The sequence below is a fragment of the Crocodylus siamensis genome, chromosome 1 (assembly GCF_052110815.1).
Source record: "Crocodylus siamensis isolate JL-2025a chromosome 1, ASM5211081v1, whole genome shotgun sequence".
NCBI classification, from domain to species: domain Eukaryota; kingdom Metazoa; phylum Chordata; order Crocodylia; family Crocodylidae; genus Crocodylus; species Crocodylus siamensis.
This window is the reverse complement of record NC_143395.1, coordinates 47,694,355-47,720,527: the sequence shown is the minus strand read 5'-3', so window position 1 is coordinate 47,720,527 and position 26,173 is coordinate 47,694,355. Positions and strand designations below refer to the sequence as shown.

The 26,173-nt window shown below is 42.0% G+C and overlaps 1 protein-coding gene across 3 annotated transcripts in view; it reads left to right on the top strand.

Annotated features, from left to right (window-relative positions):
• KHDRBS2 (KH RNA binding domain containing, signal transduction associated 2) overlaps positions 1-26,173 on the top strand; it is a 736,982-nt gene that overhangs the window by 615,261 nt on the left and 95,548 nt on the right. For 2 of the 3 annotated variants that reach the window (XM_090034488.1, XM_090034495.1), the window contains exons 7-8: positions 3,917-3,999; positions 23,935-24,024. In XM_090034488.1, the coding sequence (XP_089890614.1) occupies positions 3,917-3,999; positions 23,935-24,024 (173 nt within the window). The remainder of the gene's footprint in view (positions 1-3,916; positions 4,000-23,934; positions 24,025-26,173) is intronic. The other variant, XM_090034497.1, reaches the window with a different exon arrangement.

The following is a 26,173-nucleotide window of genomic DNA, read 5'->3' as shown; positions in this document are numbered from 1 at the left end:
CATAAGCCAATTTTCCACCCACTGAACTGTGTAATAATCGACATTGCAGCTGTTTTGTTTATTTATAAGAATTGGGTGTGACACTGTGTCAAAGACCTTTTTTAAAATCTAAGTAAATAACATCTACCTCTGTGCAATCATCCAAGCATTTTGTGACCCAGTCATAAAAAGAAACCAGGTTACTCAGGCAGGATCTGCCTGCTATGAACCCTGGCTGGTTGCCCCTTAGCATTATTTTATCTGCTGCCCCCCCACAAATGTGATCCTTAACAATTTTCTCAAAGGTCTTGCCAAGGATAGAGATGAGGCTAACCAGCCTATAGTTACCTGGTTCCTCCTTCCTCCCCTTCTTGAAAATGGGGACCATAGAGGCCCTTTTCCAATCCTGAGGGACCTGTTCTGAGTGCCATGAGTGCTCAAACCATTGCATAAGCGGTTCTGCTATGACTCCAGCTGATTCTCTAAGTACCCTAGGATGCAGATCATCAGAGCCTGTTGACTTAAATACATACAACTGCTCCAGGTGCCCCTTTATTAGGTCAGCACTAACAGTTGGTGGGTTTGTATCTATCTCATGCTTACCTAAAGTCCCATTGGGATGCATATTTGTATTTGTGTCCAGGAACACAGATGCAAAGAAATCATTTAGGAGATCTGCGTTGGCCATCCTATCTGTTACCAGTTGCCGTAGTCCATCTTGAAGGGGCCCTATGTTACCCTGCATTTTCTTTTTGCTTCCTATGTATTTAAAGAATGACTTTTTGTTATCTTTAACTTTTGCTGCCAGCCTAAGCTCCATTTCCACTTCATCAGTCCCTCCCTAACTAATCTCCTGAGCTTTTTCAAGTTGGCCTTCCTGAAGTCTAACACTTCAGCCTTACAAGTTTTCTTCCTCACTTTTCACCGGATAGTGAACTCTATCAATAGGTAGTCACTATCCCCTAGGTTACCTTGTTGAGTAGCACAGGACCAGTTGAAGGGCCAGGTGACTAGCATAGAACCAGTCTGCAGGCTGGATTGGGACCACAGACCACTTCTGTGCACCAGACCTATCTGCAGAGCAGCTGGGTGCACTAAATCTAGTGCAAGCACCACATGCAATACATGCCAAGCTAGCCCTGTGCACCACATGCAATGCCCTTACTGGATCCACACTGTATGATACAGTGTGTTGTTTTGACAGAGCTTTATTTTTTGTTATTAGAACCTATCTGCCAGGAGAGCTATGTTAATGTACATATTGTGGTGTTTCTGTTAGAGAAAGCAGATTGAAGTGCATGTTGTACCTGGAAAAGAAGATGAAGAGGCTTCAATCTTCTTTCTCTAACAGAAACACCACAATTTGTACATTAATGTACCCTTCAGAGTTCATTCTTCAGTCGCAAGCCAGAAGCTGAGAGGATTTCATCTCTCACACAAATGAGCCTTACTTTTATTATGAAAAGTTCATAGTGATATGTAGTATTGTCAACCAAAATCTTCATCCTGGAACTGTACAAAAATATTTCAGATATGCTTGGTTTAGGCAACTGAATACTTTGGAGTATGAGAGACCTTGATCTTGACACAATATTAAATAGCTAGTGAAGGTAGAGAAGGAAAGGCAGGTTTGATATGCTTATGGTATTGCTAAGGAAAAATGTTGAAGCCTCTTCCTTTCCTACCAGGAGTACCAGTACTAATGGTGCAGGATAAATTCGGTAAAATGTTCAATTAACAAAATATAAAGTAACAAAGAGCTTCTTCTCTGAAAGGTATTAAGCATCTCTAACAATTTGTGTTTTTTAATGACTTATATGTCATTATATGTTTCTACTTGTGGGTCCCCTAGTGCTACTGACCTGTGGGTAACTTGTAAAATGTCAGTGCACTCCAGAATGAGGTGCCCTTGTAAAGCCAAAAATATTTGGAGGTAAGGATATGACAGATTATCCACTCCCCAGTCACTCTAGTTTCTTCCCCTCCATGGCTATCTGTCTACTCCCAGAGACATAGAGAAAAAGATCTTTCAGGTTTCAGTGATGTATTTCATGCCATTTTTATCTTCCTGTAGTTGTCAGACCACCGCCTTGGGAAAACCACTCCCTGGTTCTTTTTCTCTTCATATGATACTTCTATAAATCAGTCCTGAAAGAACAGACATATTTAACTTCAGGCATTTTTCATAAGTGAAGCTTATGAAAAGCTTACAAAAACAGGAAAAAGAGCTCACTGCTAGGATTAGCCTCTTTATGTGCATCCAGCAACACTGTATTTACTTGCACACCATACATACCCAAAGAAGACAGGCACCTTGTTTTTCAAAGGAAGAATGCTGGGGGGGAGGCAGATTTTCTAGTGTTACGGACTCAAGGTGGTTTTTTTCGATAGTCTGGGTTGCAAAATGGCTGGTGGCTTCTATCTTAGCTAGCAAGCAGAGAGCAGCCATGAAAGGGTTAATACTGGACTCTACCTCAGAAAGAAACTTCTTCTGTTGTTGTTAGTTTTATATTTATGTGAATAATAGCAAGGACATCCCCTAATCTTTTTGTAAATGCTGGAGATCAGTGTAAATGGCATAAGGTTTCCATTAGATGTAGTAAATATAAACCGAAATGTATGTCTGACTATTTCTAGTTTAACTGGACTGGAAGAGCTTATGCTTATGCTTATGCTAAGTATAATGTGGCCCTTATGATTTACTTCCAAAGGGGTTTTCATTACAGAAACCTGTAGAGCTGCTACGTAGTATCCTGTACACACCTTTACTAAAAATGACTCTGTGGAGTTGGCATCTGGAGTGACAATTCAGTTTAGGAGAACAGTTTTGTACGTCTAGCAGCCTATCATCAGGTGGAAGTTATACAACTAACTAGAATCCCATTAAGTAAAAGAATATAAAGAGGCCATCTTAATGGAGCAAGAAAAATCAATTTCTAGTAAATGTGGTTGTTTGAAGGTGTTGCCTCTCTACATGGACCTTATATACATCTAAAATAAATAAATAAATAGTGTTTAGCATGCCAACCTATCTTGCTCTCTACCTTGGAGTTCTAGCATTCCTCGATTTAGCAGAAGGAAATGAAGCAGCTGGGTACCACAGTCTCTTACAACTGGTTTTTGATTGGTTTTTGATATTTGGTGTCCTGAGGGTGAAAAGAGAAGGCATTAATTCAATCTTGAGTTGCACTATTTTTTCTGGAAAGTTTCCAAACCCCAACATCACCTAATGGTATATCTCCTAAGGGTGACTATGCAGTTGCTACTGTGAATCTTTTATTTTCCTTTCTATTTACCATATACACTTTGCTAATTGAACTCATGCTAGAAAATCATGTTGTAACTGCTGCAGAAAAGCCTGAAATGATCAATAATACAACATATACTCATAGTAAAACTTATTTATGAAGGTTATTAATTATGGCTTCTATGCCAAATCCAGACAACTTTTTTCCCCTTGAAAAATAAAAATGATTTTCAACAAAAAGGTTTTATACTCAATAACAACATCCTTAACAGGGATGTAAGATTGATATTATTTAATTACTATTTATTCATTTTAATGGTTATTACTCACCATAGATATTTACAAAAGCATTTGTATATTGAACTACTGAAGAAACAATTTTCTTCATTAGCATCTGTCAGTATTCCAAATGAATAACACTGAGGTGCTATTGTTTGAAACTATGCTCTATTTTTTTCAATGGATAAACTAAGTTCTTAAATTAATAATTGATTTCTCCACTGTTACATCATACTGCATGATTGTTAACATATATATGCACATAATTCTTGTCAGTAGGCTGCATAATATTTTAAATGGTGCTTTGCAAATTTAGCATGAATATATTAATACATAATTACTTTTTGCAACCTAATAAGCTTCTGTATTTATCAGTCTTCTAAATTAAGGCATATTATATTTCCTCCTTAGGGATATGATGATGGATATGGGGGTGAATATGATGATCCAAGCTATGAGGCATATGATAACAGTTATGCCACCCAAACACAGAGGTAAGCTTTTGAAATTTTTTAAGACCTGTTTTCCACTGCATTTTTTCTTTTTGTAATATGAATTTCAAATCTTAATTTCTAACAATAAGCAGCTTTTCATAAACTCTCCATATTCTTAAATAGCTATTAAAACATCTCAGCGACTTGGACAAGGGGGGAAAAGCACCTTGTTCAAATTCACAGATGACAATAAAATGTGGGGAGAAGTGGGTATGCTGGAGGAGAGGGACAGGCTGCAATTGGACCTAGACAGGTTACAGGGGTGGGTGGATGAGACTAGGATGGGATTTAACACTGACAAGTGCAAGGTGCTGCAGCTGGGGAGGAAGAACCAGCAGCATACCTACAGGCTGGGGAACTCCCTTCTTGTCAGTACAGAGGCAGAAAAGGATCTTGGAGTCATCTTTGATGCCAGAATGAACATGGGCCGACAGTGTGGGGACGCGGTCAGGAAAGCCAGCCACACCTTGTCATGCATCCACAGATGCATCTCGAGCATGTTCAAGGCGGTGATCCTCCCCCTCTATGTGACACTGGTCAGGCTGCAGCTGGAGTACTGCGTCCAATTCTGGGCACCGCACTTCAGGAGGGATGTGGACAGCATCAGGAGGGTCCAGAGGAGGCATCCTTTCCTGCCCAGGGCAGGGGGTCAGACTATATGATCTACTTAGGTCCCTTCCATCCCTACCAACCAACTATGAAACTATGAAAAGTCAGTAACAAAGACTGTCAGAGCTGGCATGGAAGATAACCCAAATTAAGCCAAAAGCATAAAATGCAGTTGTAAAATAATTTCACATCATAGCCTCATTTTGGAAACAAATCCAACTGACTTTCTTTCTGTTTTTCTTTCTTTGTTTCTTTGTTTCTCAGAATGTTAAGGCTTCAAGGCAGTGGATAAGTCCTTATTTTATTACTGCTTTTAGCATATTATAGACACCACCAGAAACAAATAATAGATAATGATAATGATAACGATGATGGTAAACCCTTCTGACTGGTTATCATAGATTTAAAAATAAATGTAGAACTTTAAATATTCTTCAATCTTGTAAATTTGATTTGAGTTTACTTAAACTGAATGATGCAGTTTGATCGTCTGAGATGATTCATGATCATAAAATGAGTTACTGTTATATTATTGCACCATTTTTCAGTTGTGGGGGAAAAACATTGATTCTTTAGTTATTGCAGAAAAATATCTCTTGTAGAAAGTTTGTATACTTCTTAAGTACTAGAAACCATTTCAATAACTGAGGCCCCCTCTGTGCATACAGGTAAGGCATGATTGGATCTAATGTGTGATACACATCCTTGTTCCTCCTGCTATGCTACACTTGCACGGCAAGAGGTGCAACTGTGGGATTGTATATTAGATCCAATCAGACCATATTGCCAAAGCAAAGGGAGGCCAATCCTGGGCTCCCCCTACACTGGCAAGAAGCAAGAAGCCCCTGTTGCTGACTTCCTCATGCATAGCTGCCACTGAGAGCCCCACAACTAACAGGGCTCCCGAATCAGGCTGCGCCTCATGCACAACAGGGTCCAAGAGCCCTGTCAGTTGCATGGTTCTTGGTCTCAGCTACATGTGAGGTGCAGCCTAGACCTGGAGTTCTATAAGTTGTGGGCTCTCTTGGTCCCACTGAGGGTGAGAAGGTGGACTGACAGTCCCATGTGGGCTGGGAGTTTCCCACAACACCTCTCCCAGCCTTGGGAACCACAGAAGCTGCAATTCCCAGGGCTCAGGGTTTTCACATTGGGCAAGGTATAACCCTGCAGCTGGGAGCCCTGTCAGCTGACAGGGCTCCCAACCACAGGGGAGACCCTGTTGCATGTGTAAATTAAAGCTCCAAAACAACCAACTATAAAGTTAGTACACATTTTGGAGGTTTAACTTGATAGCTAGTTGGAGCTTTTTATCATGTGATAGTTACTTTGTATGTGTAGCTGGTCTTAAGGTCATTGCAGAATTAACCAATTAATTGCACAATATCTGTAACATGTAGAGGGGGCCTGAAACGGTTCAATCGAAATACCTACCTCAGAGTTAATTGGTTACCTCAACTTATTTACACCCAGCTCCTGCTCCACCTATTAAGCATCTAAGGCCTATTCTAACCTCTTCATATCCAAGGAAAAAAGTTTCACGTGCCTACATTTCTAACTTAACTTAAACACTGTCTTCCTTACCTAAGTCACAAAAAGAAAGAGGGACCTGGGTTCTAAGCTCCACCCAGACTGGAAGGATATGACCACACACTTCCTATTACCCAGGGGAGTACACTAACTACTAGGCTATAAGATAGGCAGGGCTGAAGACATCCTTCACCCATTCTGAAACCAGACCACTGGAGAGAAAGGAGTACAAGAGTCATGGGACCAAAAGGAGATGGAGTCTGAGTCTATACCACATTGAGATGAACACTCTCTGGGAGAAGAGGTGTCCTGGATTCTGTCTGCTACTCTAAGAGCTGTTTATACTTCATGATTTTGTAATGAAAAATCCTTTTCCTCCACCTCCATCATCCTGGTGCATGTAAGCACCTCCATTCTAGGCAGCTGGGATCAGAGACAATAGAACCACATAATGAATGGCTCTGAATCTGGTTTTTGAACACACCACACATACCTCATTTCTTATAGGTTGGCTGTAGGTGGCCTCCAGTCTGTTGCTTTTGCTGTTTGCCCATGTATGAAGCTGCCCATTATAAAAAATGGGAGAACTGTGCACCTCTTTGGCTGAAGTAGAATTGTTCCACAAAGGCAAGATCCATATTTTTAAGAACAAGCAACCACGTAGGCCTAAACTTCTAATAGGTACATGTGGAGTTGGGTCTTAATGTCTCCAAAATAGGGAAGGCCTGAAGTAGTTACTGAAAGCAACTGATTTGCTGTTAGTTACTCTCTCAATAATATTCAGAATCAGTATTTTACTATGAAGGCCATAAAACTACCCAAACTGATTTAAGTCTGTTCTATGTCCTCACAGAACAAGTGTAAATCGGCTTAGGTACTTTTATTGTCCTTCATATTAAAATAAGGGAAATAAGCCTCATGATACAGTGATGGTATGGTTTTATATGACTGGGATAGCTAAAAAAAAAGATAAATTTATCCATTTGATTACAAGACACAGCAGATTTGGAATGAACCTCCATGAGACATAATACATATCCTATAAATATAGCTCGGAATTTCATCAAGTTGAAATCTATTTTTCAACTGGCCGGTCAGAGGACACCACTAGTAGCAGTGAAAAAACATTATGAAGCATCAAATGAAGGTTTAAAGGGAAAAGAATAAATCTTTCACTGAATTAGCATAGTTCCTAGGAAACAACTAAGGAAATAAACATTCATGTACAAAGTTGTGTTCCTTAAAGGTTGTGGGCCTAAAATTACTGAGTTTGCAAGTTGAGTATTTTTCTGAGAAAGAGACCCCTCGACATTCTCTTCAGCTGCAGAATTGCTGTAGTGCACTTAAGATGAATAAAGCATTGTCTTTTGTATTTTGCTAAAACTAGTAGAGACTGTTAAAAGTCCTTGGTTACATCTGAATATGTACCCTCTCATGTATGCTTTAACTGCATGCTTTAGTAGTACTTGAGAAGGCCCTACGGGGTATGTGCAGGTGGGTGGGCAGGGACGGTGCACTGCCACCCACCACCCTGCACTGCCACCTCCCAGGAGCAGGGCCAGGGTGGGGTGAAGGCAGCAGCACTCCTGTGCAGGCCACACAGGCATTGCCCAGCCAGCCAGATGCCGGGGGGAAGATTGTAGGCTGTGGTGGCCACTGCTACCCACCATCCTGCACTGCCGCCATTCCACATCTGGCCATGCACCACCCCCACCCCACTCCACCTCCATGGGTACACTTCATAGAATCATAGAATCAATGAGTCACAAGGGACCTAGACAGATCATCTTGTCCGACCACCTGCCATGGGCAGGAAGGAGCACTGGGGGTGGGAGGGGTCATAAGACCCCAGCCAGGTGCCTATCCAGTCTCCTCTTGAAGATCTCCAGGGAAGGTGAGAGCACCACCTCTCTGGGAAGCCTATTCCAGGCTCTGGCCACCCTTACAGTGAAGTAGTTCTTCCTAATACCTAAACCTATCCTCCCTCAGCTTGTGGCCATTGTTCCTGGTGACTCCAAGGGGGGCCCTGGTGAACAGACTTTCCCTGAGTCCCTGCTGCTGGCCCCTGATAAAGTTGTAGGCAGCCACAAGATCCCCCCTCAGTCTCCTCTTGTGGAGACTGAAGAGATTCAGGTCCCTCAGTCTCTCCTCATAGGGCTGGCCATGGAGGCCCTCAACCATATGAGTGGCCCTCCTCTGGACCCTCTCCAGGTTCTCCACGTCCTTCTTGAAGTGCGGCGCCCAGAACTGGACACAGTACTCTAGCTGTGGCCTGACCAGTGCCACATAGAGGGGGAGCAAGACCTCTCTGGACGTGTTAGTGATGCCCCTGTTGATACATGACAGGGTGCGGTTGGCTCTGCCTATTCCTTCGTCGCACTGGTGACTCATATTCATCCCAGAGTCAATCCTGACTCCAAGATCCCTCTCTGCCTCTGTGCTGCTGAGAGGGTCAACTTCTTACCTATAACCATAATGCTGGTTCCCTCTTCCCAGGTACAGCACCCTGCACTTGTCCTTGTTGAACCGCATCCTGTTCAGCTCTGACCACTTCTCTAACTTATCCAGGTCTGCCTGGATGCAGTCCCTGCCTGCCGGTGTATTCACTTTACCCCACAGCTTGGTGTCATCAGCGAACTTGAACAGGGTACTCTCCACACCCTCGTCCAGGTCGCTAACGAAGATGTTGAACAGCACCGGCCCAAGGACCGAGCCCTGGGGAAGTCTGCTGCCCACAGCCTCCCAGGTCGACATCGTCCTGTCCACCACCACCCTCTGGGTTTGTCCCTGGAGCCAGTTTGCCACCCATGTGACCTTGCATTCGTCAATGCCGCAGTCCCTCAGCTTGCCCACCAGAATTGGGTGAAACACTGTGTCGAAGGCCTTCTGGAAGTCCAAGAAGATGACATCGACTTCCTCCTTCCCATCTAAGCTCTTTGTTACCTGGTCATAGAAAGAGACCAGGTTAGTCAGGCAGGATCGGCCTTGCATGAACCCATGCTGGTGTCCCCTCAACATTACTTCCCCTGCAGGGCTCTCACAAATGTGGCCCTTGATAATTTTTTCAAAGACCTTCCCCAGGATAGAAGTGAGGCTGACTGGCCTGTAGTTACCACTTACTAAACAAGGTTGAAAAACCCTGCTTTAGTACGTTAGTAGATTAATCCAGCAGGCATATATGTGGGCAGATACTTCAGTTGTACTCCAAAATTAGAAATAATATATCTTAGGACATCTTTAGCTACAGAAGCTACCATAGTTAATTGTCACAGCAAAAATTATTGAAATAGCTACATTGAGACTGTTCTATGCAGTCCTTTGCATATTGTAGTCCTCAGCAACTGAATGAAATCCTTGTCAAAATTATAGGTGTTATGCCAAGCTAGAACTACTAGACATGTTTTATGTCAAGAAGTAAAATTTAAAGAATCAAGTTAATCATAAATATACATTTAATTAATATGAAAATACTCTAATTAACATAATCATAATAGTACTATATTAATTAGTAATAAAGTAATAAGTATAGCATCCATAGAGTTTTTCACAAATATGAACTAACCACAGAAGATTCAAACTATATAAACTGTTCCTAATCAGCAACTAAATCAATTTTGGGAATCAATTTTTCTATTATTGTAGGAAAATAGGTGTGGAAGGGACCTCGTGAGGTCATCTAATCCAGCCAAATGTCCCCTCAGTCTCCAGACTCAATTACCCCTTTTTTTTTCTTTTTTTTTTTTAGCTTTTCCTCTTAAATCTTGCTTTTCAGGCCCTTAATCATTTTTGTTTCTCTGTGCTGGACTCTTTCCAATCTGTTCACATCCTTCTTGATGTACAGCAGGGTACTTGGGCACAGTACTCTAGGTGAAGCCTCACCGGTGCTGAATGAAGCAATTGCACACTGTTGGTTTATATTCAGCTTTATGGTTTACAATAATCCTAGTATTCTTTTCCACATCACTTCAGCCTAGCCAATCATTCCCCAGTCTGTATTTGTGCATGCCATTATTCCATGCCAAGTACAGGACTTTTCACTTGTCCTTGCTGAATCTCATCTGATTGATTGTGGACCATTTTTCCAGTCTGTCAGGTCATTCTGTGTCCTAGCTCTGCCCTCCAGACTGTCTGCAACTCCAACCATCCTGTTATCATCCACAAATTTGTTAAGCATGCATTTGATGTCATCGTCTAAATTATTAAAGAAGAAGTTGAACAATACCAGATCCAGGAGAGACCCCTGGGGAGTCCTACTTGATACTTCCCTCCAGAGAGATATTGAGCCATTGAGCCATTACTACTCACTGGGCATGTCTCCATGTGCCTAGTATAACTCTAAGTGTGACTAGATTTACTGTGCATTAAGCCAATTAGTAATCAGTACACATGCAAGACCCTGACACTAAATTTGGTGCCAGGTCTCTCCAACCCTGCCATGTGCCTCTGCCTGGGAGGAGCTCCAGCCTCTAGTCCCAGCTACCAGCAGTTGGCAGTCTGTCTTTAAAACACAGCCCCATTGTGTGATCTCTAGGCAGCTAGTGGCACACACAGAGGCAGCACTTGGCAGCTTTGTTCATGACCTCTCTGTGTTCGTGAGCTGTGGCTGCCCCAGTCCCTGGCCCTGGCAGTAAGAGACAGGATCCTCCAATCCTGCTGGCCACCTCAGTCACCCTACTGCCCTGCCGAAGTCACCATCACCTGGCCTATGGCAATCTTGCTCTGACTGGATCCCCCACATGCAGCGACTGCCTGCCTACTCACAGCACACCCTCCCAAAGTCCCCACCATCATGCAGCTGCTGCCGCCCATCACACTGACAAGGGGCTCCAGGAGGCCATTGCCAGGGCCACCATCATCCTCCTGGCCTTCCAGCCCCACTGCCTCTGGACCTGCCATGCCAGTCAGGACTGGTGGCAGTTCCTGGTGCAACATGACTAAGATGACAAGTAGTGTGTCCCATGACCCACTCTGGCACTCGACCTCATGGATGCTTCCCCCTCTAGCCTACCTGCCCCGCCACCCCTGTCCACCCCCAGCACCACTCTCATGCCAAGCACCTGTTGAAGCAAAAATGCTTTATTCCATTTACAGCATCCACCCCCATCACTCCTCCCTCAACACCCCTCTTCCCCATCACAGAGCACCCGACGCCTCAACCAACAGATCCCCCTCCCTGCCCAACAGAGTCCTTCCACCACCCTCTTGAGGCTAGGGTGTGGGAAGCCGATCACAGTGCAAGGGAAGGGAATTGAGTGTGAGCTCAGTTCCCCTTCCCAGCGCTATGATTGGGCTGAGGAAGGGAACTGAGCCTGGTCGCCCAGTTTCCCTCCCCAGCCCTAGCATTGTCTGAGTTACCATCCCCAGTGCTAGATCGGGCTGAGCCTATACTTAGTTCCCTTCCCCTGTGCTGTGATCGGCTTCCCGCAGCCTGGCTGTAGGAGGCGGAAAGAGCCAGGGCTGCACTCCTGGTCTGAGCCACATGGGGCTGTGGAGCCACTAGGAGCACATCCCTGGTTCTCCCTTGTCTCCCAGCTGCTGGCTGCTTCAAAACTCAAAATGTTTTGAAACTTCTGAAATGTTTCAACTAGCCTTGTTTTGTTTCAAGGCTGTTTTAAAGCCCTTTGTTTCAATTTGAGTTTGCTGCTTCAAGGCTCGAAATGAGTCAAAACAGTGTCGTATCAAAACAGATGGTGAAATTTTGCACAGCCCTAACAAGCAGCCCCGGGCAGCTATCAGGGCTGGCTAGGGGGTGCAGTAGGCTGCAGCCCTTTCTAAAACCCACCTGGCCCAACAGGGCTACTCTGGCAGCTGTGTGGCCCTGCAGTGGCCAAGCAGCATCTTTGGCTCCCAGACAAGGCAGGCAGAGAAAGCCTGTGTCCCCAGGGGCATACAAAGGGCATGCAGTTCTTCTGAGGAGTATACAGGCTCCTTTAGGCTCCTATGAAGTGTGTCCCAGGGCACAAAGTGGCTGCTTGCTTTTATGGCCTGTGGCTAGGGGCTGCCACAAAGGCAGCTCAGCCCTAGGGCAGGAGAGGCTCCCATCCAGGAGCCCAGAGGCTGGGCTCAGGCCAGCCTCCTAGTAGCAGGGCAGACCAGGCACTAAACATAATGCTGGATCATGTCTACATGTGTGTTACTGTGTATTAATTAATCACGCCTTCTTTTGCGGGTATCAAATTTAGGCATGACTAGCCATTTTTACTATGCAGTAAGGGTACACACGTGTAGATGTACACCCACAACTGTGCAGTAAACTAGGCTAATGCACAGTAACATGTCTCATGTTGATGTGTCCACTGAGCACAAAGATACAACCAGTAAAATTTCTATGTTACAGTATTTTAATCTAGTCTGTATTTCCTTAGCCTGTTAATGAGAATTTTGTAAGAGAGAGTGTCAAAAGCTCTGCTAATGTCAAGGTATATCACATGCACTGCTCTCCCACAACCCAGGGAGCCTGTCATCTTATAGTTATATATGTAGCCACCTTTAATCATACAATGACTTCATTATCCATGACTTCAGCAGGAAGTCTTGCAGATTGCAAAAAGTTTAAATCCATAAGAGATCATTTGTTCATCTTGTTTGATCTCCTGTATGCTAAAGGCTCTTAAGTTTCAGAGGGATATCCCTCTTCTTGAGCCACAGTTCTCAGTGGACTAAAACACCTTGATTTAACTAAACTGTTGCATGCCAATCAGATAAAAGGAAGATACATCTCTTCCACACTATCTAGTAGTCAGCATGACCCTGAGTAGATGAACAAGACTTAGCAGCTGGGCATCTAAGAAAGAAGATTTTTTGGCCCACCTCAGAGCATTTAGTCACTCAATCCAGTGTCTCGTCCCCTACTACAGCCAGTCTTCGGTACTTTAGAAGAAATCAAAGGATAAAAAGATCCCAAAAAACCTGCAAAATTTCATCTGGCCAGTTGTGTATAAGAATATAAGATTCTGCTGCTTCCAGGTAACATCTGGAAGCTCCAAAGCAAAACAGTTGATTATAGTCATTACCTTAATGCAGAACTGCAAGTGTTAGGAGTATGTTTAAGGCAATTCTAGTCTCCCAATGGCCCAATTTAAAAAAGCTGGACACATACAGATACCTAGGGCCAGACAGGATGAACCTGAGGGTGCTAAGGAAGTTGGCCAATGTGACTGGAGAGCCATTGGATATCATCTCTGAAAACTCAAGGTGATTAGGAGAGGGCAAATATAGTGCCCATATTAGGAAAGGGTAAAAGGGGGATCCAGAGAAATACAAACCTGTGTCACTGGAAAAATCATGGTGCAGGTCTTGCAGAAATCCATTTTTAAGTGTTTGGAGGAGGAGGTGATTAGAAACAGTCAGCTTGGGTTCACTAAACTCAAGTCATTTTTGACCAACATGATTGCCTTTTATGATGAGATGACTGGCTCTGTGCATGTGGAGAACAGTGGATGTAGTATACCTTGACTTTAGCAAGGCTTTTGATGCAGTCTCCCACAACATTCTTGCAGGCAAGCTAAAGAAGTATGGGTTGCATGAATGGACTATAAGGTTGATAGGAAACTGGCTGCATCATTGGACTCAGAGGCTAATAGTCAATGGCTCAATGTCTACTTGGCAGTTGCTTCAAGTGGAGTGCCCCAGAGGGTAGTCCTGGGTCCTGTTTTTATTCAATACCTTTATCAATTACTTGGAAGATGGCATAGAGTACACCCTTCACAAGTTTGCAGATGACACTAAGCCAGGCTGGAGGGTAGGGTTAGGATTCAGAGACCTGGAAAAATTGTAGGATTGGACCAAAAGAAATCTCATGAGGTTCAATAAAGACAAGTGCAAAGTCCCGCAATTAGGATGGAATAATCCCATGTACTGGTACAGGTTGTGGGCTGACTAGCAAGGCAGCAGCCCTGAAGAAAAGGACCTGGGGGTTACAGTGGACAATAAGCTGAATATGAGCCAACAGTGTGCCCTTGTTGCCAAGAAGACTAACAGCATACTGGGCTGTATTGGTAGGTGTGTTGCCTAATTTTCTATAATTCTATGAAAAGATTGCAAAAGAATCATTACAAAACTAAGGACCGTATCTGCAATTTTCAGATATTGGATCTTGTCTGGAAGATTCAATATCACCAACACTGGAATTCAACCAACTATCCAATCTCTTTTACATGTGTAAGTATCTGTACACAATAAGCAAGTCACCTAATCTCATCAATACGATAAATCATAATACTCAAAGTATAGTGGCAAAATGTAGCCCATGTTTTGAAATTAATTGTAAACTTTTCTGCTATATAACAGCCAACAGGTAATTGCCAATATGAATTTAGCCCAGAGTTTTGAAGCAGAATGGAAAAAAAAAAGTATAGTATCAGAAAACTACCAGATACAGCTTTCTGGTAACTAACTATGCTAATTTTAATTATTTGTGGCTGATCCTGAAATTTACCCTTATATAAGTAAGCTCAATGGGCTCCTATTTATCAGCACTACTACTAATAAATATATATAATGCAAAAATAAATTTGATTTCAATAATTATATACTCATGCCCATGCTCCTGTTATGATATTAAGTATACTCTGTGAGTATTTGTTATGTCTAATTTGTTATTTCTTGAGTATTTCTTAAGTCGAGATTAATACTCTAACAATATTTATACTAGTAACTGCATCACTGTATTAATATCTCATTTTATTCATTCAAGCACAACAGATATTGCACATCTGACTTGTTCTCATTTAATAACTCAGGCCCGCTAAAAATTTCAAGATTGTGTCTAAGTATTTACAACAGATTACTGAATATAAGGAGGGATTTTTTAAATTTTTGTTTCTATTATTATATTATTCATGCCATCTACAAAACATATGTATGGCTTTTATTCATATTGCAAAAACATTTCCAGATTATCTAACAAAATAGAAATATAGCTCTTTCTTGGTGTTCTCCTCTTTTAGAACCTGAATCTACAGCACTGAATTCACAGCAAAGCTTTCATAGATGAAAATGAGGGGTTATCAGCTCCTGACCTGTGAGGCAGAACTGGCCTGCAATTTTGTGTCATTCAGCTCACCTGGGGGCTTCCCATGATTCTTGAAATTTGTCACTACCGAATTTGATGGAAATTGGGTGCCACTGCTCCCACTTCTGCCACACAGGGGACTGTGAGGGGGCAGCATTGGGCCCCGTGTCCCAATCTCTGTGTGAGAGGCTTGGATGGGCTGGAGCCAGGAACCCAGTGCACTGGGATGGAAGAGGGTAGTACCAAGCCTGGGGGAACCAATCCCAGTGGGAGAAGGGAGGGTGCTGCCCCTCTGGAACCCAATCCCTGCACACTGGGGTAGAAAGGAGGAGGGGTCAGGTCCCTGGGAACCAATCATAGTGCATGGGAGGGAGGGAATGGCGCTGGCCCCAGGTCCCAGTCCTGGTACACAGGGCTCAAGCCAGCCTGCAGACCAGCCATCCCAGTCACCTGGCCGGTGGAGCCAAAAGGATGAGCACCACTGATGTAAATGATGTACCATTGGATCTACAATAACTTTTTGTCATGTCAAATATTATTTGCTTCACTTGAATGGAACTAGTCTTACGTGAGAGACCTGCAGTATGAAGTATGGTATCATAGACTTAGAAGAACTATAATTGTCCTATATAGAGAAGTAGTAGAAGAATATTTCAGTTTTGGTGCTGTGGTCCAAGATTTGTAAGCCCTACTACGGACTTGTTCCAAAGGAAGATCCACTTGATCCAACTTGAAAAAGAGATCTGGTCATTTGGATTGGGGAGTCAAAAGTTCTTGGCTGTTGTGCTAGCCCCTAATATTCCCTTGCTTGCTGCTGGCTGCAGAAACTGGTGTGTCTTAACCTTGGGATACTAAGCTGGGGAGGATCTTTGACCCTGATTTTTTTTATTTTGAAGAAACAAGAAAGGGGTCAAGTTCCTTACATGTGGCAGTGGGTAAACATATAACTGTATTCTCTTATTGATTTTTAGTAAAGGATGACTTTTGTTTATGTCTTTAAAATATTCTCAAAATTTACATTTGAGTTGTGGTACACTGAAGGGGTTTGCAATGTCTAGGTTTCATTGTTCCCACGTTGCATAAGTTTACTTTGCTGGCCCAGGCTCTCTGGTGTGCCCAGAGGCAAAAGTGCTGTCAGATAGATGATTGTGGAGCTAGTGGTGAGCCATCATGAGCAATTGCAAAATTTAAAGCAGGCCAATGGATGCTCTATCTTGCTGCAGGTGGGTGAAATCACTAAAGGCTCATACGGTAATTAAGAATAACCGTATCATACTGCGGTCTGTCCATGTCCCTAATCATGCAGTATACCTGAATGGAAAGGGGACTAACATGAGTTAGTGAAATCTGATCTGCACCTGTTCAGTGTCATCACACATCAGGTGAAATATCTCCTGACAGTAGGAAGAAAATCTGATATAACATCTATCTTACTCAGGAGTCATTTTTAAATACATTTTAAAAAATATAAGATTTAAAATATATTAGGTCAGATTCTCTATTTGCTCCAGCAGCACAAAGGAATATGAGCCTCAGGTCCCTAATGACATACCGTAGGCTACTGTACAGCAAGCTACTGTGCTGCATGCAGTTCTCTTCTCTCCCAGTGCTCTTCAGTAAGGCATATGTCTGTCAACCAGTGGCCATGATGGTAGGCAAAGCCTTAGTAGCTATAACCATCAGCCAGAATGTAGAGCAACAGCATAAATGAGGCTATTCCCTATCATGCTAAATTCCTCACATTTGATATCAGAATAATTAACTGGTCCAAATCACCTTCAAAAGTTAGTAATTACTATTGTACCAAGCATTGCCATTATTAATCCCTTACATTTATACAGTTTCATTCATCTACACAGATCCTAATGTAATCCTAATGGGAGGGACATGTGCGCAAAAGCTACTTATGAGATAAGTGATGGTGTTGTTTTACAGCATAATAGTTATTCCATGGCAACTGCATGCTAGCTATGTAATCTAAGAGAGTTAGCCAGCAGATTCTCGTGACAAGTACTGTGCCTCTCTTCATGTAGCGTAAAGCACCATATACACTTAAGGCGCCTTCCAGATCATTAAAAATAATGAAGTTCAGCAATTTCACCTAACAGTGAATTTGGGGTAAAATTGTGTGCTTGCTTCCAGTCTTATGGCAGAATTTTACATTTTCAGGAGCAAATGAAAAAGCGGATTGTGAGTGAGGGACCCAGTTTCTGTAAAATATACATTATGCCAGTTCTTAGTACGTAATACAGCAAATGACTTCAGGGCTACAGAGAGATGAAATTCCATTCCCTCCCTGTACCTGCTCCCTTCTCTCTGCTCACCTGTGCCCTTGTGCAGGCATGTAGCATGGTCCACGGTTCAACTATCAGTCACTTGTGTTGTGTCATATGTAATTATTTGGCAGCGCAGAGGTCCACAACAAAATAACCTAGAAGCCAAAGCGAAGATAATCGCATTCAAATGAATCTTCAGGAATTGTATACAGAGGTATAATGTGTTTACTTCAAATTTTACCTTGACACTAAGGCCCACACTACATGTTACAGGTATTGTGAAATTAACTAGTTAATGGCGCAATTACCTTGAGACCAGCTACATGTACAGAGTACCTATCACACCATAAAAGCTCCAACCAGCTATAAAGTTAGACTTTAAAAATGTGAACTAACTTTATAGGTGGTTGTTATGAAGTTTTAATTTACACAGGTAGCAGGGTTTTCTCTGTATCTGGGAGTCCCATCAGCTGATGGGCCCCCCAACCACATGGGTGAACTATGCTCAGCAAGGGCTGGGCTGGAAGTCCTGCAACTAAGGAGACTCTCAGTTCCAGCATTTGTTCTGGAACTACCTGGCACTACCTCCTAGCTACCAGAACCCAGAGTCCTGCAGCTGGAGAAACTGGGGTCTGACAACTCCTGGCAGCGTGCCTCCTGGTGCCGGGACTGACTTGGGTCACTGTAGTCACAGGGCGGCTGCTACAGTCTTCCAACCTCAGGGGTTTCACACATCTCCAAGGCTGGGAGGTCACGGATGCTGCAGTCTCTTAGCCCTGGGGGCTTCACATACCCCTGGGGTTGGGAAATGGTAGCAGCTGTATTTCTTAGCTGTCGGGGTACATGGGGTGCCTCTATGGCTGGGAGCCCCTCACAGCTGAGGGGGATCTCAGCTGTGGGAGTTTGCTTCTTGCTGCTGCAATAAGGCACAATGGGATCTACCGTGCAGTCCCACAGTCATGCTTTCTCCCATTCACATGTGACATGGCAAGAGGCACGATTCTGTGAATCGCGCATTAAATCTCATTGTGTCTCTACCTGCATGTGTAGAGGCATCTTAAGGTCCTTTAGGGACCGCAATATCTCAAGATCAAAAATATATATCTAGTTCTAAAAATGACACATAAACACATTGCTCCAAGTAACATGATTCTGAGGGATTAGTACATCCTTAAATTCATCAGTACATGGTCTTAGAGCACTTATTTGCTGTCTCAAGTACTCAGTGATTGGCTTAGCCAAACACGTGGGTTGTGAAGTATAGAGGAACATAGCACAAGATAATGAGGTTGGAGTCATACAACTATCTTATTACAGATAAAAAGAAAAAAAGACATTTTTATACTTCAACTTGATTTGTGGAGTTCTGTCAAAAAAGGATTAATATAGCAGTTATAGGGAACAATTACAAATGAATCTAACATTTCCAGCACTAGAAAAGCAAATGTATTGAATGTATCTTTAATATGCTGGGACACTGGCTTGCATATATTTTGTGTATTGTGCAGAAATTATGTTAAGTGACCCATGTCCATTCCTTCAGGATAATTTCATAATGGAGATATCAATTTTTATTCTTCCTGATATTTTAATACAGCTGCAGAAATGTACATATGAAAATATAATATGTCTACTATTTCTACACAATACAGCAGAAGTTTAATTTTTTAGTGCACTGCTTTGTCTCTCATTTCTGCACTGAAGGGGCAGGAATAGCTAAAAATGTTAACCAAATTAGAAATAAAATAGCTAGTAAGAGCATTTTAAAAACAGAGACAGTCACATGGACCCACCTACACTACATAATATTAAAAAAGAAAGAGACTTAGCAGTAGCCATATCACATGGAACTACTTTGTAGCTATATTAACAAACATGAATTTTTATTTTTTAACAAAAACCTGTGTTCATTATTGTAATAATTGGGTGGATGCTGCAAAAGTTAACACAAAAATCTTGCCAGTCTTAAGCCTTTATTCATGGATGAAATAGGTATTGCACTGCCTACCGGCTAAAATTAGCAAGAAGACAAGAACAGGAAATTGTGTCTTTCACCAAATCACTAAGGAGGACTCTGGCAGACTGCAAGAGGGGATAATACTAGAACCAAGACTGACTCACTAATGGTTAAGTTGAATCTTAGGGAGCCTTGTTGAAACCAGGAGCACTAACTCAAAGCTGTCCAACTTCTGGGCAGGTAGGGGCTAAATGCAAGTGGGCTGTAGACCTGGCCCTCCCTTACTGTATGCATAGCCTCCTCCATTGCCATATGCAATACAGCCCAGCTACACATGCAGCACAAGCAGCCTAGATCCCTCTCCTGCATGAGCTGTCTGGTCTGTCCCGTCCCCCGCCTCCCCACCACCACCCCAGGAGTAGGGGCAGGAAACAGAAGCTGGGAAGAGATGGGGAGTCTGGAAACCGCAGCTGCCACTGCAGCAGGAGCAATGAGGGAAATAGCAACCAGGTAGGAGCCTATGGGCCACGTGTTAACCCATTGTGGGCCATATGCAACACACAGGCTGCCAGTTAGACAGACCTCTTCTAGCAAATCACATACATCGTATCAGCAGAGATATTCACAAAGATACCAAATCACAAGTTGTCCATGTCTTGTAGATACACCTAACATAATGATGATAATGATATGCAAAAGCCAGAGTCCAAGACTAGCATCCCAATAGAGCTAAGTGCTCTACATACAGAACAGAAAAGTCGATCCCTGCCTCAAAGTTCAGAATCTAAATACCCAGAAAAGATCTGGAGCCTGAACTACAATACAAGTTGAAGAGCCCAGTACACTCTCAGCCAGTGCTCCTCTCTATGGTAACTGTATTGCCTCAGCATTTTCTACAGAAAGGAACACTGTCTGTGTCAGGAGCTATCTTTATCTGTGCACAATTATGTACATTGATGTTTGAGCAGTTTTATATGGAAAAACAAACCTAGTATTTGTCTGCCAGACAGAAGTAAATCTCATACTTATGTTCAGTTCTACGTTATGGGGGTTCTAGATAGATAAATCTTAAAGCTGGAATTACAGGCATCTTACTAAATATTAAAATTATACTAATCTTTCCTGAATGTCAACTGATTTAAAATAAATTCACAGATCCCCAGAGCCTGACATACCCTTATTTTTATGGAGTATTACTCTGCAATTAGCTCCCTTATGTTTGTGACCAACTATCCCATGATGCACTACCATATAGTAGTTACAGAGTAAAGGAAGCAAGAGTACGAGTTTTTCTCGTAAATAAGAGACAAACAGGATTCTGAAAAACCTGTAATTTGCGCAAATTTTTGCTTACTTAAATCCCCTGATGACACATACGTAACCATTTTGCTTTTGTCTGATCATCTCTGAAAATTACTGTGTAGAGTAATACAAAGATAAAGCACTGAAGATGAAAAGACTCTGTGGCTACAGAGGTTTTTGGTAAATAAAGTATACTCTATAATTTTTCTCCATTGTACACTCTCCCTGTTTCAACCAGCACGCATTGTATTTATACTTTGCTGTATTTCATTTTGGCTTTGTGCTTATATCCACCTGTTCATAAATAAAGATTTCCTCGTATTTTATTTCCAAACCATTGAGATCAATCAAGTCAGCAAGCCTAAAAGATGACATTTTATGTATCTTCACTGCAATCCACTTACGGCATTCATCATCAGAAACTGTTTTCAAATGCCGCTTCTCATTTATTTGATTCAATGAGCAAAACTGAATCAAACTCAGTTGCTGTGAAGAGGAGAGAAGTTTTTCCTATAAATCATTTGAATCCTCTAGAATCCTTGGGAAATTTTTTCCCCCATATGTCTGACATCCTGTTAATACAAATTTGGCCCATATCCTACAGTGTTAAACATTACCTTCATCTCTTACCTGCAGTCTAAATGAAGAGAGACCATGGGATTTTACACCACGCCAATGGAGAATTGTGTCTCTGCAGAATGCAACATTTTCTAGGAGGTTTCAAAGACCATGTTCAAAATACCATATGCACCAGCAGCCATTTTTAGACTATAGCAGAGATTTGCTTTGTGGCCTTGGGACCTGAATGATAGCTCATATCACTTTTACACTGGTGTTATGCTATTGGTCTACATTGGGGTGGGCAAAATACTGCCGGATGCAGCCCACCAGGCCACTCTGTCCGGCCCACAGGACCCCTAAAAAAGTTAGAAAATTAATATTTAGCTGCCCCTGGCTTCCTGTCATGCTGCCATTGATGGCTTGCCAAAACTCAGTATAAGCGGCCCTCCGTCCAAAATAATTGCCCGCCCCTGGTCTACATGATTAAGAATAGTATGAAATCAGAAATTTAAAAAAATATCATGAGGTAAAAAAAGTACTGCTGTGATTATCTAGTCTAATTGAAGATATATTACAGCTCACCGAATTTACCCAATGAATCCTGCAATTCAGAGACTTATTCTTCCTTGTTACAGACATGAACATTGTCAAAGCCCAGGTCTCTGAATGAGACGCTGTCTGCCTCAGATTCCCTTCCTGAAAAACAGAGGGAAAATTAGAACTGAGTGGGCGCATCTACACGTGTGCTTCACTGTGCAGGAGATTGATGTGCTGTGGTGTAAAGCAAATTTTTAGACCACAGCAAACTAATTTTCACCTCAGTAGGTTAGTATTGTTGGGGACAGTCACACTAATTTACTGCAGCAAAAATAACTGTGCCTAAAGGTATGGCTAACTGGTTACCCGAATGTACATTGCACCCAGTCAGCCCAGGCAGCAGGGAGACCTTGGCTGCCACCTAGCCACAGGGCTCCACACAGTGGTGCATTTTTGTGCCCCAACCAGGCTCTCTGCCACCTGTTACTGTTTCTGAGAGCTCGGGGCTGACCCTCCAGACCCCCTGCCAGACCAGCTCAAACTGCTGTGGGCCTGAGCACAGCATCTGCACATGCGCCCTGGATGCCAACAGTTTGAGCATCTTGACATGCCATTAATGGCACATGTAGATGTGCCCACTAAATTGAAATTTTTCTCTGATAACATTAGCTTATTTATTTATTTCCTTAGCCCATGGTCCTGTTGTGTTAAGTTTTGGGGAATTGCCAGACTCTATGGCTTAATGCAAACCAAACTTTGAATTCGTTTATATCCAGGGACAAGTAAACATATATTCATGCAACCAGAACAGAATGATATTAAGGTCCATATTCTGTAAACACCTTTGTAACTTTAAACATGTGAGTGAGAAATTGATATTTTGTTTGTAAGAGAACTACCCATGCTAAACTTAAATGTATTAAATTTTGTTGGTTTGACTTAACCAGCAAATCTGAACAATCATAATTAAACAAGCCAGCTAAATTGTTAATGCAGAGCATAACTGTAGAGTAATAAGTGGCCAAATAAAAAAAAAAATTTTGTTTGATGGAGCATTACATTTTCTGATGGGTGTTTATTCCTTTTTGTCATTAAATTTGGCACTTTTGAAAATGACTGTGCCATTTTTAAAGAAATAATTAAAAATATTAAAAATGTCTCAAACTGTCACAACAAAACATTTATAAACTTTTTTGATCTCTTCATTTTTATTTTGGCAAAATCCATTTGCTGAATTCTCTTCAATACAGCATATAGTTTTAGCTCCCCCCCAAATTTATTTTGAATCAATTGATTTTTAAACAATAAACTGTTTACCAAAAAGATTTGGCCTGACTCTCCTACTGAGTGCTGTACTAAACGTACATGGAAATGTCTGATAAATTAACAATTTTGTATAGTGCCTCACACTATGGGAATTTGATCTTAACTGAAATCACTGGGTTCTACTGCTAAACAAATAATGATTAATAAAATAAATTTGAATAATAAATACACCTTATGAAATAATCCTCTGTTCAATATTCCATGAGCAGAGGAGGCTGAATTTGAATTTTCTCAGTAAATTATTCATTGTATATGAATCTTTCATCTCTAGTTATAATCCTTGCTTGGTGATTCTTTTGATAAAGGATGATTCCTGAATCTCCTGCCTCCAGCAAGAATTTTACAGGAACCACCTGCACTTCATAAAATGTTTTGGCCTGTGGTGCAGATGTAGGTTTTCCCACTGAAGATTTCAGGTACCTCAGAGGCCTCAGAGTATTCTCCCAGCTGATTTATATATTTGTTGAAGTTAGCCTTTTTGGAAAACAAAAATGTTCAAAATATGTTTTCATTTTTTTCAGTTTTAGATTTGTGGCTTTCGGGGGGGAGGGGGAGGGTTCTACTTACCGCACCTCCTTCTTTTACATTTTTAAAGTTTTTTACTTCCAAAATGGAGATATAAACAAAAAAAAGGGGGGGGGGTTATTGGGAAGAAAAATGAACTCCTTAATATTTTTTAATGAATTTTCTATAAGAAGAACATAAAAATCATTTTTAAAAGCCCTGGGGAAAAATACTTGCTGGGTTTTAGGCAAAGAAATCTTCATTGTTTTTTTAATCTGCAACATTTTTTCTCTGTATTTTTTTTCTTCCCTAAAATATTAAAGGGAGCTGGCTGTCCCAGAAAAGAGAATGAACAATGGAGAAATGAGCCTACAAAGGTTAAACTTAATCAGTTGTATTCCAAATCTTCAGGGGTAAGTGGGTGGTGATTGTGTGATATAATGATGTCTTCACTAAAATAACATTGGAAGGGACATAACTTTACAATCTCTAACAATGTGCCTATATGAGATTCTTATTTATGGAGTCTAAGTAGATCACTGAATATCTCCATAGGCAATAAATCCCATACCCTCCACACTGATGCTCCATTCTTAGAAAGTGTGATGTAAACATAGATACTGAACATTTTGTATAGTGCCTCACACTGAAAGTGTGATACTGAAAGTGTGATGTAAACATAGATACATTGGTGTGCTACATGGTGGTGCTGGGAGTATTTCCACACACCAAACCTGCACCCAGCACTGATGAATAAAGTTGAAGGTTTCTGAGAATGTTGTAAGGAACAAAACTCTTCTTCTGTATCAGTGAGTGATTTGTGTGGATGTGCCAAACTTTGGGAAATCCAGAAAAGATACCAAGGTAGGAATTTGTTTGTACACTTCTTGGAGTTTTACATTGAACCTCTGTAAGAAGGTAAATTCTCAGGAGCCACAAGGATGAGTCTCAATACAGCATTTAGGAAGTCAGATTGTTTTGGTAGAAGGCTTTGAACAGAAAAGTGATGCTTTGATATGTTTGTAACTGAAATAACTTGAAGGGGGGGAGAGAGACAGAGAGAGAGAAAGAGAAAAGAAGAAGAAGAAGAAGCAACATTAGAAATGAAAGAGGAATTCATAGGAAGTCAGGGAACAGAAAATGGATACCCACTCCCTAGTCAAGAAAGCCATCAAACCTGACACTATCTGAATTGGAACCATCGAACAGCTCCTTTAATTACTGTGGTTGGGAAGTAAATGACTTAACTGTTCACAGCATCTCAGGTAGCTGAAGTTAGAGCATGGGTCATGAAATTCTTCTTTTGTTCAAAAGCTTCAAGAGTGAAGGAGGTGTGCTGGATAATTAATGCTAGGAGTCATGAAAACCTGAATTGTGAATTTGACACGATCATATTTTCATAGAAACCAAGTTATGGTATATTTTTCCCTTATACACTTTTGTATAAAATGTTGAGTCCCTTGATGAAAGGTATTAGTAAGGGTAGCCATTGTTTCATGTTACACTATGATTCATACAAATGTTGATCATTTTTAGAGCTAGTTCAAGTTTGGAACAGTCACAGTTCAGGCCAGCAGGGGCCTGGAGGACTAAAATGTAAGGTGCTCTTCCCCTCCTTCCTTCACCCCCATTCTGGGCTTCCCCTCCCCTCAACCTCCCAAGACTCCCCCAGTTTCCCCCTACCCCTGGGGCTTCCCCCCATCCATTGGGGTTCCAGCTGCCCTCCTCTCCCTGCCACTTACTTGTAGCTGCCTGTTAACCCTTTCCTGGCAGCCAGGGTCAACCTTTCCCTGCCTACTCCTTTGGACAGACAGCATGGGCAGCCACAAGTAAGTGCAGGGAAGGAGTGGGGGGAGGAGGGCAGTAAGTGGAGATATAGGGTGCTGAAGGGTGCAGGGGAGGGCAGTGGGCGCAATCCAGGCCATCTGGGGGGAGGGACTGCAGGCTGCTTACACTAAGGTTTAGCCTAGAGTGGTTATACCTTTGCATAACATGAGCTGGGTAACACAGATCAGAGATAATCCTGTCCTGGAGTGGCATAATCTTCACCTCCTAACATGCTTAAAACTAATTTCAGGTGTTAATGAGCAGATAGTTTAGGTGTTAAGCACTCTAGGAGCCACCTAAGGTTACTGTGTAACAAGGCCCTAAATCACAGGATTATTAATTTACTCTATGGGCTAGCCGCTCAAGTTATACAAAAGGATACAGTACATCTGAAGTTAAGGGAGCTATGGCATTTTTTGCCCATTGAGTAACTACTTTATGCTAGGAAAAAGTTGTATTATGTTGTTCTATTTTCAGCAAAATATTGAAATATGACTTGGCTTCATATAAAGCTGTGACAATTACCCAGCTGCTTCTCATTTTCAGTGTTAGAAGTTATGCTCTCCCTGGGTGTTTACTTTGATAGCACAAGACCCTCCATACATTTTACTATTTATTTAAAAGCCTAATTGTGAATTCCCAACTACGCATTGAAATTCCAGGCTGAAAATATTGGAAAAGTGTCTGCCTATAACATGTGTCTTCTTGGACAGAACCCTATCTACTATACCATTA